Consider the following 15086-nt stretch of genomic DNA (forward strand, 5'->3'; position numbering starts at 1 on the left):
GTAATGTGGACTGAAAACTGAACACAGTACTCCAGATGTGACCTCACCAGTTCTGAATAGAAGGGAATAATCACTTCCCTTGACCTACTGGCATCACACCTACAAATACAGCCCAATATGCCTTTAGGCTTCTTTACAACAAGGGCACACTGCTGGGTTGTATTCAACTTATTGTCCACTGTAACCCCCAGGTCCTTTTCTGCAGAGCTGCTGCCCAGCCAGTCAGACCCTCACTTGTACTGACACATGGGATTGTTCTGCCCTAAGTGCAGGACTTTGCAGTTGTCCTTGATGAGCCTCATGCGATTCCTTTTTTGATTCTATCCACCTTACAGTCCATTCATCCAGCCCATACTTCCTTAGCTTGCCTGTGAGAATGTTGCGGGAGACCATATCAAATGTGATATCTTTTATTAGACCAATTAAATGGTTGGAAAATATGCTTTTTGCAAGTTTTCGGGTATAAACACTCTTCTTCAGGCAGAGGGAGAGTAATTTCTGGGGAATACACTGAAAGCCACTCTCAGCAGAATGCCTTGCTAATTTGCAGGATGTAGCATGCCCAAAGCAAAGGAAGAATGGGCAGGGCTTATTTCCCATGGCACACCAAACTCACTCAGGAGTTTGTTTAGACTTTAGTAATATTTTCAACCTTGTGCACCTAGTTTGCTTTTAGATGAGTCATGCATGTAGTCCCTGATTATCCACCCTGTTCTCTTATGACCTTCCCTGCTTGGTACCAGTCCATTCATTTGTTTACCAGTGGCATGGTAAGAGTAGATAGGCCCTGCAGCCAAAGTGCTAGTTACTGTCACTCTTTCTCATGTTATTAAAAACCTCAGAAGTTATGTTAGCCTCATTCTCTATGACCTCTTTTTCCACATTTTCCAGAGATAATTTTGTGCTTTCTTTCATACCACACTGGATGTATGCATCACTCTCCTTGAGTTGAACTACAAACCACTGCTTTATCCAAATCTTCTTCAATTGTGACAGACCCCATTATGCTAAACTTTATTCACACACATCTGTAGCATGATTCCTGAAAGAAACCAACAGATAGTGGCTAGGCAAAGGCAAAACAGAGGGTACCAGGTGTCCATATTGAACACAGAAGCAACAAAATGCATGGTTGAGAGTTCCCTCATCCTTCATCCGCTGCTTGTGTTCACCGGGCCTAATCTGAAGTCAATGGACTTCAAAGGACTTTTGGCTAAACCGCAGAGTTAAGGATTGTTGGGCTGGAACTGTGTCTTCATGCATGGGAGCACATATCACCTTGTGGGCCCTATTATATCAGTTATAACACTAGTATTTACTTGCACTTCAGGCTATGAGTGAAAAACAGAGAATATATTTAATAGACAAGAATGGCTAACAAAAAGATACAAGCATCTGAAAGGCTTTAATCATGACCAGTGTTCTTTCTCCTTCAGTCTGCATTGCTTTCATTTCAGGTTTACATTAAATAATTGTGTTTTCAGCAGTTAGGAACCCCAGTAACATGCTTTGAATTAAGAACTGTGCCAATGTCTCTTGGGATATAAGTGCTACCACTATATCTTCAACTATTCTATTGATCCACTTTCATAACATGTTCAGCTATTATTGTGTTATTTGGATCAATGTTACGTTCTTTTGTGATGGGAATTCTCACAGCAACACAAACTCTGTCCGCAGTAGCTTCTGTTTCTCTGTTCAGCCAAGAATTGATGCCACTGTTCCCCTGACCTGCACATACACACACACAAAATTGTCAAGGTCCAGCACTTCCTGGAACACAAAGCTAAAAAAATTAGAGACATGTTCTGCTCCATGAAGTCTGTGGTTAAGCAAAATAATCCATTTATAACCATGTTGTAACATATCCTTCATGATAAAACTTTCACAGCTTCACTGGGGAAATGTTAAGCAGTCATCAGGATCTTTGGCAAGAAACTGTGGGTGTTCAACATAAACACTATTTGAGGTTTTGTAACAGTCTCTTTACTTGCGGGCCAATTTTGCCACTCCTTCTACTGATTTGGAGTCTCTTCTGGCAGTACAGCTTGTGTGATTCTGCCGAACAGCTTGGAAAGCAGTTTGTGGCTAGAGATCATACAGAGGGTGCATACTCCCTGCACACAAAACCATGGGTAGACGAGGAACAAGGCAGAGGATCTTCCTCTACATTATTATCATTTGTGTTATCATAGTACCTAAAAGTCCCAGCCATGGATCAGGACAATTGTGCTAGGTGCCGTACAAACCAAAACAAAAAAGATGGTCCCTGCTCCAAAGGAAACATAGAACAAAGGCAAATCAAAATGAAAGAGCTTCATCTCTCCCATCTTTTCCTATGAACAGACCTGTCAGTTTTGGGAGGCTACTGCCTGCTTTTTATTGTACTTCCATCTTCTATCAAGTCTCGCTATTCAAATGAGTCTATAAGGTCTTAGTTTGACCCCTCATCATTTTGTATGATATTTATACCTTGAGACTTTTTCAACAATAGTGTTGGCATAATATTGTAGCCCTGGTGGTCCAGGAAATATGTAAGAGGCAAGGATGTTTTGGGGGTGATATCCTTTATTGGACCGACTACATAGTTGGGCTAGATTTAGATAAGCTTTCAAATATAATGAATCCTTCTTCAGGTCTAAAGGTAAGGCAGGAACTTTGAAAAATTAAATATAATTTGCAAGGCTGTGAAATAGGAAAAGAGAGAAACTGTCCTATGACCGCACACCCCTGGTGGTCACCTATTACCCACTCTTGAATCAATAAGAAGAATTATCAAGCACTTACAGCCTATACTTAATAAAGTATATCCTCACTTTCAGACCACCCCCAGCTTTGCCCACCTCATCATCAGAAACAAACTCCTTGCTGTTCAACAGACATCAAATGGGACACAGAGTTTACCTTAACAATAGATGCAAAACCTGACAGCATATTTCCACTGTTACAACAATCAACACTACTCACAATAAACCCATCAGAATCCATGGATCCTATTCGTGCCTATCCCAAAATGTAGCATCCAGGGCACCAAACACTATCATGTGGGTGAAACTAAACTAAAAACACACACCAGAATACATGATCACAGGAAAAAGATTAAAATCAGATACAAACAAACACTTGTAGCAGAACACTTTTCACAGATCAGCCGCTCACTTTCTGACCTCAGTATCTTCATGCTCAGGGGAATGTACAAAAACCCTCAAAAGGTGAGCCGGGAACAAACATTCAGAAGCTGACTGCATACTAAGGACTGAACAGGGAAGTTGACTTCATGGCATACTACAGTCTACCCAACTCCAGATAATCTTTCTTCATACTACAAACGATAACAACCTTTTTCCCTTTTGATAGGATTTGATTTTCCACTAACCAAACTATCCTCTCCTCTCTGATTTGCTTGTCTGCTACCCTTGGGGATTTTTCTCTCCTCCAGTTTCACAAGTCTGAAAACTGTTTTTAATCTTTCACTGTACCTGCTTTCTCCTCAGACCTAAAGGACGCCTTGTATTCAAAAGCTTGTCTAAGTCTGTCTCAACCATGTAGTTGGTCCAATAAAGATATCATCCATAAAAATCCTTGCCTCTCTTTTTTAATAATATACTGCTTTTTTAGGAGAAGGGCTAAATTGTCAATACATGTACATTTACATAGCTTCAGTGACTTCACAGATTCACAGTGGGATTTAAGTACATGGTTATACGTTCTCCAGAATTAGAGCCTTGATTAATAAGCAGTACAAATATTTCTAAAGGACAGGAGGAAAAGTACCATGAGCAAGGAAGAGTTGAAATGAATGAGAGGTAGATGAGTGAAAAAGGCCAACTGTGTCATGTTCCTATTAGATAAAACTACAACATTACACATATTTTAAAAAAATATTATTCTTTTTCTAAGATTATAAATGTCAGTTCCCTGTTTTTTCTGGAGGACTAAAGTCCTGGAATAGGAACCTTCTCACTTCTCAAATAAATGATGGGTGTGTCATGTATAGTATTATACAACGAGAATTTGTCTTTCATAGTTTGTCAGAAGTTTGGGTTAAACAAATGTTAAAACCATGAGCAAAACCCTACAGAGTTTTAAGAAGCCTGATTTAAAAATCTAATTCAATCTACCCTTTAATTCTGCAGACTTCTATTAAAAGGAAGGAAACCAAAACCTGATATTTTACTACTTTTAGGATTTGTAATCTGCAGATTTCCCTCATCTGCATTTTCCATCTATTGTTTGCTAAAAATCACTCCTGTTGGTTTTTTTTAGTGTTAGATCCTGATTCAGCAGAGCATTTAACTCATACTAGGAAAAATACTTCTTTTTTGCATCATAAAGAATTTTTTTTTAAGATTACAAAATTATGGCTTGACTTCTTTCATTTACATTGGGAAACAACATTGACAATTACTTCTGACATATACTGGTAAGTGAAGTAGAGAATCAGGCCCTATATATATATATATATATATTCCCTTTAATATAACCATTAGCGTCCTATTAAAAATATTTGTATGGCATAGTAATCTTGCTGGAGTAGAAGGCTTATAGTTCCCAGGGTGATGAAGTTCAGTGGCAGATGAGTTTCTTTAAGCCAATCACTCTTTAGCTTATACATTATAAAGCAGTGAGTAGTTTTCAACCAATCACATTAGCTGAAATAAAACCAACTGCTTGGCCATAAACTTACTCATTTCTTGTTTTCATCCCAGTAGTCTTATAATGGACTTGACTGCTTTTCTTTACACTTACTATTAGGGTTTCTGTGGGACAGTATGTACATTTACAGTACTTTTTTTTTTGGTCTGCAGACTTCCTTTACCTGAATCTCACATGCATAACATACCAAAATAACTCCTCCTTTTTTAAGAGTAAGGTCCTGATTAGGTGTACTAAACACTAAGCACAGGTTTAAGTCTCCTAGAAGTCAACTTTGCATATCTGGCTATGCATTTTCTATAGACTTAAGCACATGTTTCAAAGTAAGCATGCTCTCAAGTGGTTTATGAAATCAGGGTCCATACCCTGGAAGCCCTGCCCTTGTGGCAGAATTTCTAACCTCAGCTATTTTTCTGTGACCAGCTTTTCCCTGCAGGCCTGCATTCATATCTTGAAGACTGCATGAGACAGGAGAGAAAGTGCACATCACAATCAAATACACAGAGACAGAGTCTGCCTTTTAGCCACTGTCTGTACACTGAAGGCATAGTGCTTGTGCAATACACTGGGATTCACTTTTCATTGTCTGTTGCTTTGCACAGGCATTTATGCCCCAGGAAAGTGGCATTCTAACTTAAGATTTTAAACCTACTTTGCACTTACACAAAGACTATCCAAGGTGCAAAACCCTAGAGAGCCTGGCCCAAAGTCCAATGTGTTGGGAGAAAGAGTGCATTTGATGGGTACATCCTGTGCTCCAAATGGCCCACTTTCAGGAAGCTCCTAGTATCACTGTTGGCTCCACAGTCCCCAGTAACATAATGAAGGGTGGGTGATTCCACAGTCCCCAGCAACATAACGAAGGGTGGGTGACCAGTCCTGGGTGCCCTCTTAGAGAGGGCATAAGAACAGCAGCTACCGCTGCTGCCACAGCTATTCCAGCTGCTGCCGTTGCCACCTAGAGTGCAGACCCTGGTAGTTACAACTTTCAGGACTCTGGCAGATGTTACACTTATGATGCAATTAAGGGGTTAATTGCAACATGACAAAGTTCAGTCAATTTACAGCACAGTACAGTAGCAAACCAGCGAAAGAGATGTTCCACATTATACGTGTGGCTGTTTCGTATGGCACTTAAAATTGAACATGTGGTATGTGTCCTGGATCTGGGGCTGTCCTGGGCCAATGCAGACAATCAGCTGATTGTCAGCACTGAGACCAGGACAGCCCAAGGTCCCTCAGATTGAGTTGGGGCCAGCCCTTGCTCTTAATTCAGGCCAAGGGCTGCCCTGGGTGATCAGAGGCATCAGGTACCAGGAACACCTGGGCTTGCACACCTGCAATTGGGATTTGAAGAATTTTGTAGCCCATTTCAGAACTTGTGTGTCCTTCCATGCACATCTGGCATAGCAGGCTGTACAATTTTGCTGACGGAGCATAAAATTCCTCAGATCCCAATTGCACCATTATATTAATGACAACCAGGGTCCTGATAATCTCCTGCCTCTAGCATGCTAAGAGCACAAGTACAAGCTGATGCCTGGACTGTGGGTAGGTGTACAAGCTACCATCTGATTCCACGTCCAGTAATTTTGCCTATAGACCCCAGTGCTGCCTCCATTATAAAGATACACAGCTATCATGGAGGAAGGGATCTGAATTTAAAATGAGCTCAGGCTGATTTGGATCATACATCATTAAGACGCTTCTGGACTCTTACAGGAAGAGCCAGCCACGTTATCCTCCAGCTCTGATAGTTGCTGAATAGTTAAATGTTTCATAGTTTCATAGTTGGTCGGGTCGGAAGGGACCTGAGCAGATCATCCAGTCCAACCCCCTGCCACGGACGGAAAAGGATGCTGGGGTCAAACAACCCTGGCAAGGTGTCTATTTAGCCTCCTTTTAAAGACCCTTTTAAAATGCTTTTATTTACATGGAGATAAACACAATTTATTGCAGGGGGGTTTCTGTTATTTAGTTTAGCCTGTGTCTGCTTCTTTCCTAGACCTGAAGAAGGGTGCTTTGGGCCTGAAAGATTGACCAACGTCTCTCTCAACAATATAGTTGATCCAATAAAAATAACCCCAGGCCTCCTATGGATATTCCCAAAATATCATCCCTCCTTGCCCTAGATAGTTCTTGGTACCCAGGGAGTGAAAAGGGAATAAGATTAATTGGTATACAAACAATAAAATGAAAGAACAGAATAGGTGGTGATTACTATAAATTTACTTAATCCAGCCCAAAAATGGCCATTCCAACCCTGCCTAGCAACTGTTGCTAAGTACCACAAGCTGTCTTCACTAATAGAGTTTAACATAATAATAGCAGACATTAAGACTGTGTCACTCCACCATCACCCAGCTGATTTTGCAGTGAATTATTTAAAGGCAGCAGCGATTTCTCTGAAGCCCAAGCAGCAGGACGTACAGGTATTTTATTATTTTGGTGGGTTGTATCTGGGTGATAATGTCATTAGCATGGTTAGGAAATTCCACCCAAGACAGAAGAAGAATGAGAAAACTGTATGTGGCAGTTTCTCCTTAGGAAATCCTTGTGGCTCACTATCCCTGACAGGCAGGGTAATGTCCCTGTAAATTCCACCTGCCAGAAAACGCATCACAGCATCAAAAACCAACAAAACAACCAGCCCATGGAAGAGTGACAGCCAAACAGCTTCCACAGCACAGAGACTGCACCAGGGGAAAGACAGGCAGGCCCGGCTCGGAGAAGATCCAAGGACTCATTAAGCCACTGGCTTGTTCTGAGCTTGAAAAGAAAGCACTCGCATTTCATTGAGATAGGCAGAAGGCAAGGTAGATTAATTTATAGATTAACTGAATCAGCAGAGCAACAAAATACCCGTGGCCAAACAGCTTGCCCTCCCTGCAGATTAGATGGAAGCTATACTTGCTCAATGACACATCCTGAGAAGGGGTGTAGGTTGTAGCCGTGTTGGTCCAAGGACACAGGCAGACAAGGTTCTGTGGGTAAATCCGATATCTTTTATTAGACCCAACTCAAATAGCTGAGGAAAATTCTTCTTAGCAAGCTTTTCGGCACAAACACCCTAGGTATTCCACCTACATACCTAGTTCTACTCTCTGATATGCACACACATTCAATTAAAACATTTGTATCTGGGGACAGAGCTGGGATTTTGTGAGCAGTTTCTCATTCCACAGCTACGCACAAAACACTATAATCATCCTTGTCACTAAAATGTGTGCAGTCCTGCTGTCTGTCAAAGAAATTGTCACTGCCTTCTGACAGTCCAAGGAAAAATCACTTGGGTGACTACACAGCCGTACAGCCTTGATGCCTTCTGTTGTTTCAAACTGTATTAGCAGCAAAAGGAATTTGGGGCTGGATGAGTGGCAAGCAGTTGATCGGTGGGCAGGGTTAGCATGTGGGGGTCCGTCCATGGAGGCAATCCCCTGTACCTGAAACTGGCTATGCCATAGCCTGACTGTGAATGCCCGGATCCAGCCACGCACTGAAGTGATTTGGTGCTTAGGGTCACATTATCCAGCCCAAGGGGCTTCCCTCAGATCCAGAAATTTGGTAGAAAGGAAGCTGCAATTAATGCCGCCCCCCGCTACCAAATGTCCAGACCCCTGAGGAGCCCCGCAGGCCAAATGATATAAAAAGGTGAAAAAACAGGACCAGAGTTGAGCACCCCTGATGTAACATTTTGGCTGAATATATGATGTCCCCACCTGGTTGCCAAACTAGTTAGAAGATAAAAACTTACTACTGCTACCATCTAACTAAAGTACTCTTTTAGCTCTAGTAGTAGAGGCCTGTGTTTTTGCTGCAAAGGTCCCAGTTTCTATCCCCACTGGGCAGGCCATGGTTGGCTGTGATTTCCAGAGACATCAGGATCAGTAGCACAATGAGATGTGGGCAACTGGGTTACCAGCCCTGAGAATCAGCTTAAAGGGGCACAAAAATGGCAGCTGCCACTGTTGCCAACCCAGCCCTGCCACCCCCCGCCACGACTGCTTCTGTGTCAAGTGGACGAGTGGCCACTGCTGGCCTACAACTTGGGGTGACTTACAAGAAGGAAATGTCTCTGCCACGTTCCAGGGAGATCCCACACGTGACACCTCTGTAGAATTCACACTCGCTGGGTTTGAATAGGAAGGAAAAAATGTACCGTATTTTGGTACATCTAAAATCTGTTTCTTTTGGTGTTTTTTGCTAACAAATTCTGGTCTTTCTTTTATGGCCCCTGTTCAGCAAAACATTAAGCGTGTGCTTATGTTATGTTGACTTTAATGAGATCTAAATATGTGCTTAGGTTCTGTGGTGAATTTGAACAATCAGTCAAATGGAAGAGCCCAAGAGAGCTCGTGCTTCTTCAATACGTGCCCAAAACTCCCGTCAAAATTAGTGAACATTATGTATCAGAACATACTTGGGACCTGAGAACCCCTTTAAAAATTCATTCGAATACATTCCAAAGAAGTACGCCGAGAAACACATTGACAGTTGCAGGACCCTTGAAGCATCTCCATTCCTTGAAGCATCTGATTATTTTTCTACTGTTGTCACTTGCAGAAAAAATATGATGCAAGGTGCTAATAAAAACAAAGAAAAAAGTGGAGAGAGCAGAAGTGTTTCTGATTTGGAATGTAACAAATGACCTGAAACCTCTTTTGTGATCATAGCAAACGGCGAGAGGACTGGGAGCGATCAATCTTCGTGCGATTAAAAGAAGGAGGCTACAGGCTGAAAGAGAACATTCTGTTCCATCTGTATGTGAGCACTTCACCCTGCGGAGATGCACGCCTCAACTCTCCCTATGAAATCACAACTGACTGTAAGAAACATTTTTCCTCCTCCCCATCCCCTCACCCCCCTTTTATAAGATAAATCTTTCTATCTTTGTTTGTGGATAATGCATTCCACTTGAGAGCACAGATGATAAGTGTCTGTGTCTGGATGTCTGTTATATGTTTTGGGATATACGCAGCATGGTTGGAAACAAGAGCTGACCAAGGCATCATGGGACTTCCATGCTTGCCTAGGGCTCAGCAGCTCTGCTGGAAAACAAAACCCCACAGGCCTTCATAAGTAAATATTTTTAATATAAAGACCTGGGAGCGTTTCACATGAACAAACAGAGCAGCACAGCTCTGACTGTCTGCTGCGGCATTAGGACCAGGACTGAGGTTCTGGATTTCTACCTCAGGGTTTGAGTGGGACAAGCACAGGGATTTCTTGTGCTTATCCATCAGTCGGAGATCCCACAGTACTTTGCAAATGGCGAGCTGTTAATAATAAATAATACCAGGGCCCTTATATAGTGTTTTTCATCTGTGTGTGTCAAAGCATAGTAGTGCCAGAAGCCTTAATTAAGATTGAATGTAATAAGGTATGGTAAGAAGCATGCCCTGGCCTGAAGACCTTATACTCTAAATAGGCAAAACAGAAAATGGGTGGGAGGGGAAGCGTATAAATGAGAAATGACCTGCCTCGAGTCACACAACAGGGTACTTTTTGTAAGTACCCTGATTTCCAAGTCACTGGTAAATGAGACAAAGAGAAAAAAAAAACTTTTTCAACCTCACACAGCAAACCCATGCAATTGCTGGAGGCTGATACCTCTCCTAGCCTCTACTTTTAAAAAACATTTTTATTTTTATTTATTAGGGAAGGAAAACCATTATACCTATAGTGATGTATGGAACAATAATACTACTGTATGGAACAATAATACTACTGAGCTGAAGAAAAGAACTGTTACTGTCAATAGTGAGGTTGATCCCTGTCTCTAGAGGAAGACCTCCTTACATCAGGTTTCTTTTTTCAGTTTTCCATTATGGTATGATATGAAAAATAAAAAAATATCAAAATAAATTAGTCCAATTTAAAGTCCCTAGTAATGGGGCTCATGGTAAATAAGAGGAGGAATAACAGTATCTTAGAAAATAGAGATTTAAGAAAAGAACATGCTGCTGAATATCAAATATGCCCAGTGTTTTGTCGTCTTACATTTTTGGTGTACAACATGAGACATCTTAGCTTGACTTTCAAAGGGCAGGTGCTCAGAAGTTTCTGGTAATTGGGACTCATAAAGGTGCCTCAAAATGTAGGCACCTAAATTTGTTGAAATTTAGGTCTTCTCAAGAGCAAGCAAAAGAATACCCAAGCCTGAAGTCCATCCTCCAATAGATGTGACTGCACTCAAAGCCACATGTTAAGGTATAAGGATACGATTTGGCGCTCAGTCTAGATTTAGTTCTCTTAACTTTAACTTAAGGCCTTGTTAGACCTTACGCTGTTAGCTAAACAAACGGTCACTGGCTTAGTGTGGCTCAGCTAAGTGGAGCAGTCGCACAGTAAGGTGAAAAAACCTGCTCTGACTGTCCTTCACCTGCACAGCTGTAACTTGCCACTAAAGGCTTGGTGAGCAGGGGCAGGACTGGGAGCAGGACCGCTTGCTGCTCACCACTGTGTGCACTTCAATGAGACCAGAGAGACCCGAGGAAGCAGCTTTCCTGGGGCTCTCTGGTCTCGCTGGAACTGGCACAGGTGCTCTGCGGAAGCCCTGGGAGCTGTCCTTTCTGGATGAAGCCACCGCCTCAGTTTCAGGTCACTCTGAACTCCAAGGGGCCCGGTCCTTTTTTCTGCACAGCTCAGGTGATGCCTGCTCCCCACGCCATTGCTGGCAGGAGCACAGCAGGTCTGGGTGGCAGAGCTGCGGAGAAAAAAGAATTGGGCCCCTCAGAGCACAGAGAATTCTGGGATACTGGAGGACTTCAACTTGGGTGCAATAGCTGTGGGAAGTGGCCACATGGTAATGGAGCAGGAACACAATGAGGTGGATTGGAGATGATCCTGCCCTAGCGTGGCGTAACTCTAAACCAAATAACAAGTGCTTTTAAGATGCTTAAAAGGTGTTAATGTGCAGCCAGTCCAAGGGATAAGAGCTCCAGAAGCCACATAAACTTACCATGTAACCAAGTCCTTACAGATTTAAGTCAAATTTGGAGTAACATTGTCAGACTCAGATATTATTTGATTCCTTCCTACTTGTAGAAGCATGTGGAAATTCAGCTTTATGACTTGTGCTGATATGTGCAAGCGTGCAGGTCAGATGTATCCCAAGAAAAGAGGGAAAGTTACATCTGGAAAAATGAAAGTAAAAAAAGGATCTATACAATTGCTCACCCCACTACATTTTTTCTCACCCGTCTTTACGCAGTTCTGTTCAGCGGGCTGACAGGGGCGGGGTTGGGCTTCTGTGGAACCGGCTCATGGGTCAAGCAAAAACAACCTCACGTGAAAGAAAATCCCATTCCTAGTTTGGCAGTCACGTTCCAACACTGGCTGTTAGTATGTGATTTAAGGGCTAATTAGGGGTACGGGTGAGACTGGAGGGGTTAGGATTAGGGGTAGGCATGTTGGGAAACTGGGGCCTGAGCCCTCCAACTCCACCCCTACCCCATATTAGCCTGTGAACGCCAGAGCACCCAGCTCTAGCAGGGAGGTGAAATCGCCAAGCCTTTTTCCATCAGAGGGGTTGAAAAACTGCAGAGGTCTTGGGGGGCCCTGGAGCACCGAGCCCTCTAGTCACCCCAAGCAGGGGGCCAGACAGTCCCCTCAGCACCTGGCAACCTTTCCACTCCCATTCCCTGTCCCACATGAGCCTGGGACTCAGCATCTGGAGCAGGGAAGCAAACTAACATGGAGGCCTCATTAGTCTGCGCTCCCACCTGGGCAAATTGCGATCTGTTGTTTGCACAAGAGAGTTTGGCTGCATTTTAAAGTGGTCTCTTGCTCTGTGTGTGTTTGGGGAGGCAGGCAAAGAGCAATGCAGTTTGGGATACCTGGAGGACTAACCAGACACTAGGCATGGGATCCTATGTGTCCCTACATAACATTGAACTGACTCTCAGAGGACCAGCTCAAAATAGTACTTGCTTTTCCTGGTGTACTTTTGAAATACAGTGGATGCATCTACATTTGTCCTATCAGCACCATGCTAGCAGTGCATGGTTATTTTGAGCCATTTATTTTTTGCTATGGTGATGTAGCACAACCCCAGGTAGACGCGCCCTCTAAGAAGTTTAAAGCGGTCTTAAGTGTCTGTACATCCAGACACTTGGCATTTAAAGTCTACGTGGAACGTTCCAAGTGCTACGTCTGTCTGCACCCAAACAGGTTGTGTACTTTGCGCAAGGTTGAACGCTGAAGCAGAGGCGGAGCTAGACAAGAAAAACAAAACCTGATTTTCAATCCACTGCTCAAGTACTAGATCACTCTACATATCTCTGCATGGATTCAAAAGAAATTAACTTTATACATGACAAAAGGGTTGGCATTGTTCACAGGTTGCCAAAAGCCATCCTTAAGGTAGAAAAGCATTTCCTTTGAGTTCATATTATCTTGGAGACATCAGGGAAGATAAGCATTTTATAGTGTTGTCATTTAGATTCCTCTCCCTTTTTTTAACTGAAGTAATAACCTACCTTTTATCCAGTCGTGACAAGAAACCCAAGATGAATGTTGTTTCTTTTCTTATACAACAAAGATGCTTCTCCCAGAGCTAGCACAAGCTATCAAATACTACTGATTTCTCTCTAAAGATGCATTAACATTTAAAAACACTGTCTTGCCATGCTGATTCTGTTTTTGCAAAAGAATGTGATAAGCCTTTATCAATATGTGTAGGGAACAAATTCCACTTCTCAAATCTCTTTCCAAACATTTTCTGCATTAATCCATGGTGTCTTCTGCAGTACTATGAGGGATGCTTCTCATTGCCTTGTTACACTCTTTGTTATGGTAAGAGAGGAGATAAGTTTGCATGCACTTAAAACTGTAATGCATGGTGCTGGGTAATAATTTCAAACATGTATACTAAAAGTATTGAAGTCTGACACCATTGCCATAAATGGCTGCAACGCAGGCAGTAACAACTGAAGGAGGAAAGAGCTAGAGAGACCATCAGGAGTATACTTGAAACAGGAAAATGAATTACCAGACTAGACAAGAACAAATCTCTAAAATGGCATGGATGACTTTCCTTGATAAGGGGTGAGTTGGTCTGTTTGTCACTATGTCTTTTACTGGGCAGGGAAAATTATTTACCTGTACTATCAAGAAAGCAACACATTTGGAAGGCTTTTAAGAATGAATTGGAAGTCCTTTAAGAATACCTGAACAAGTATTTGTTTAATGACCCCTTAGCAAGAGAACAATACAGAAGACTCTACTAATAATCATATTGTAGGGACATTTTATGAGAGAGAGAATTAAAAATAATAAAGTAGCTAGTGGACGCATCTATATGTACATTCATGCTCTTCTCCTAATGTGCATAAATTTAGTACCTCCAATGTAAGGGCTCTTTTACACGTGCTCCAGGGGAGGGGGGTGGCACTTTAATTAGAGTGGCTCTTCAAGTGGCTCTAATTAAAACGCTGCAGCACCTTGTGTATCAGTGTCCCCACACTTCAAAATGGCAGCAAGGACAGTATGAAAAGATGTGTACCCTATATACTACTAAGGACACTTGAACTAAAGCTCATTCAATGAGCTTTAGATAAAGCGCCCTGCCGTCAGTTTGAACATGGGGACACTAATACACAAGATGCAGGAGGCTGCTGGAGCATGTAATTATTATGGTAATTATCATGATCCAGCAGACTCGATTAATCACATTGGAGCAGCAGAAGTAATTGTGTAATTACAGCACTTGGGAGCAGCCTGTGCTCATTCCAGGGAGCTCCCAGCCCCTGCTCCATGATTGAAATTGTGATCACTGAGTGGGTGTGGAGCTTGTTCCCCACCCAGCTTCTTGAGCATGAGCGGGACAGGGAACAAGCTCCCCAACCCCTGCCAGCAGGGGGCTCCCAGCACCAGCTCCATGACAGCAGAGCCACTGCTGGGAGATGCTTATCTCCCAGCCCGAGTCCTGAGGTCATGGGGCTTGGGCTGAGAGACCCTTATCTCCTAGCCTGAGCCCTGCAATCTCCCAGCCCGAGCCCCACGACCACAGAGCTCAGGCTGGGAGATAAGGATCCGCTACCCCAATCACGATCTGGGCGTAGGGGGCTTGGAGCTCCCTGCTGCTGGGGCAGAGGGACATAGTCCCCACCTGGGCTCCAGTGGCAGAGCCCACCCCAGCAGCAGGCAGCTCCCGGGGGCACAGAGCTATGCCCAGTAGCAGGCACCATGCTCCTGGGAGCAGGCAGCTTTTAGTGCACCAACTACGTCATTGGGATAAAGTTAGACTTGTTTTTGAATGGAAGACATTCTTCTTGGGTAAGACTTTATGTCTTACTTTATCCCAATGACATAATTGGTCCATAATTGGTCCACTACAAGATATCACCCTAAGAAATCCTTACCTGTTGCATAATTTCTGGACCATCATGACTACAACATCACTCTTATACTATTAGAAACTAGATAAG

General features: G+C 42.9%; 1 protein-coding gene across 2 annotated transcripts in view; it reads left to right on the forward strand.

Annotated features, from left to right (window-relative positions):
* The window catches only part of ADARB2 (adenosine deaminase RNA specific B2 (inactive)), a 612280-nt gene that overhangs the window by 540152 nt on the left and 57042 nt on the right, over positions 1-15086 (forward strand). For both annotated transcript variants that reach the window (XM_059729167.1, XM_019498622.2), the window contains one exon: positions 9330-9481. In XM_059729167.1, the coding sequence (XP_059585150.1) occupies positions 9330-9481 (152 nt within the window). The remainder of the gene's footprint in view (positions 1-9329; positions 9482-15086) is intronic.

This window comes from Alligator mississippiensis, chromosome 5, assembly GCF_030867095.1.
Source record: "Alligator mississippiensis isolate rAllMis1 chromosome 5, rAllMis1, whole genome shotgun sequence".
In the NCBI taxonomy this organism is placed as follows: domain Eukaryota; kingdom Metazoa; phylum Chordata; order Crocodylia; family Alligatoridae; genus Alligator; species Alligator mississippiensis.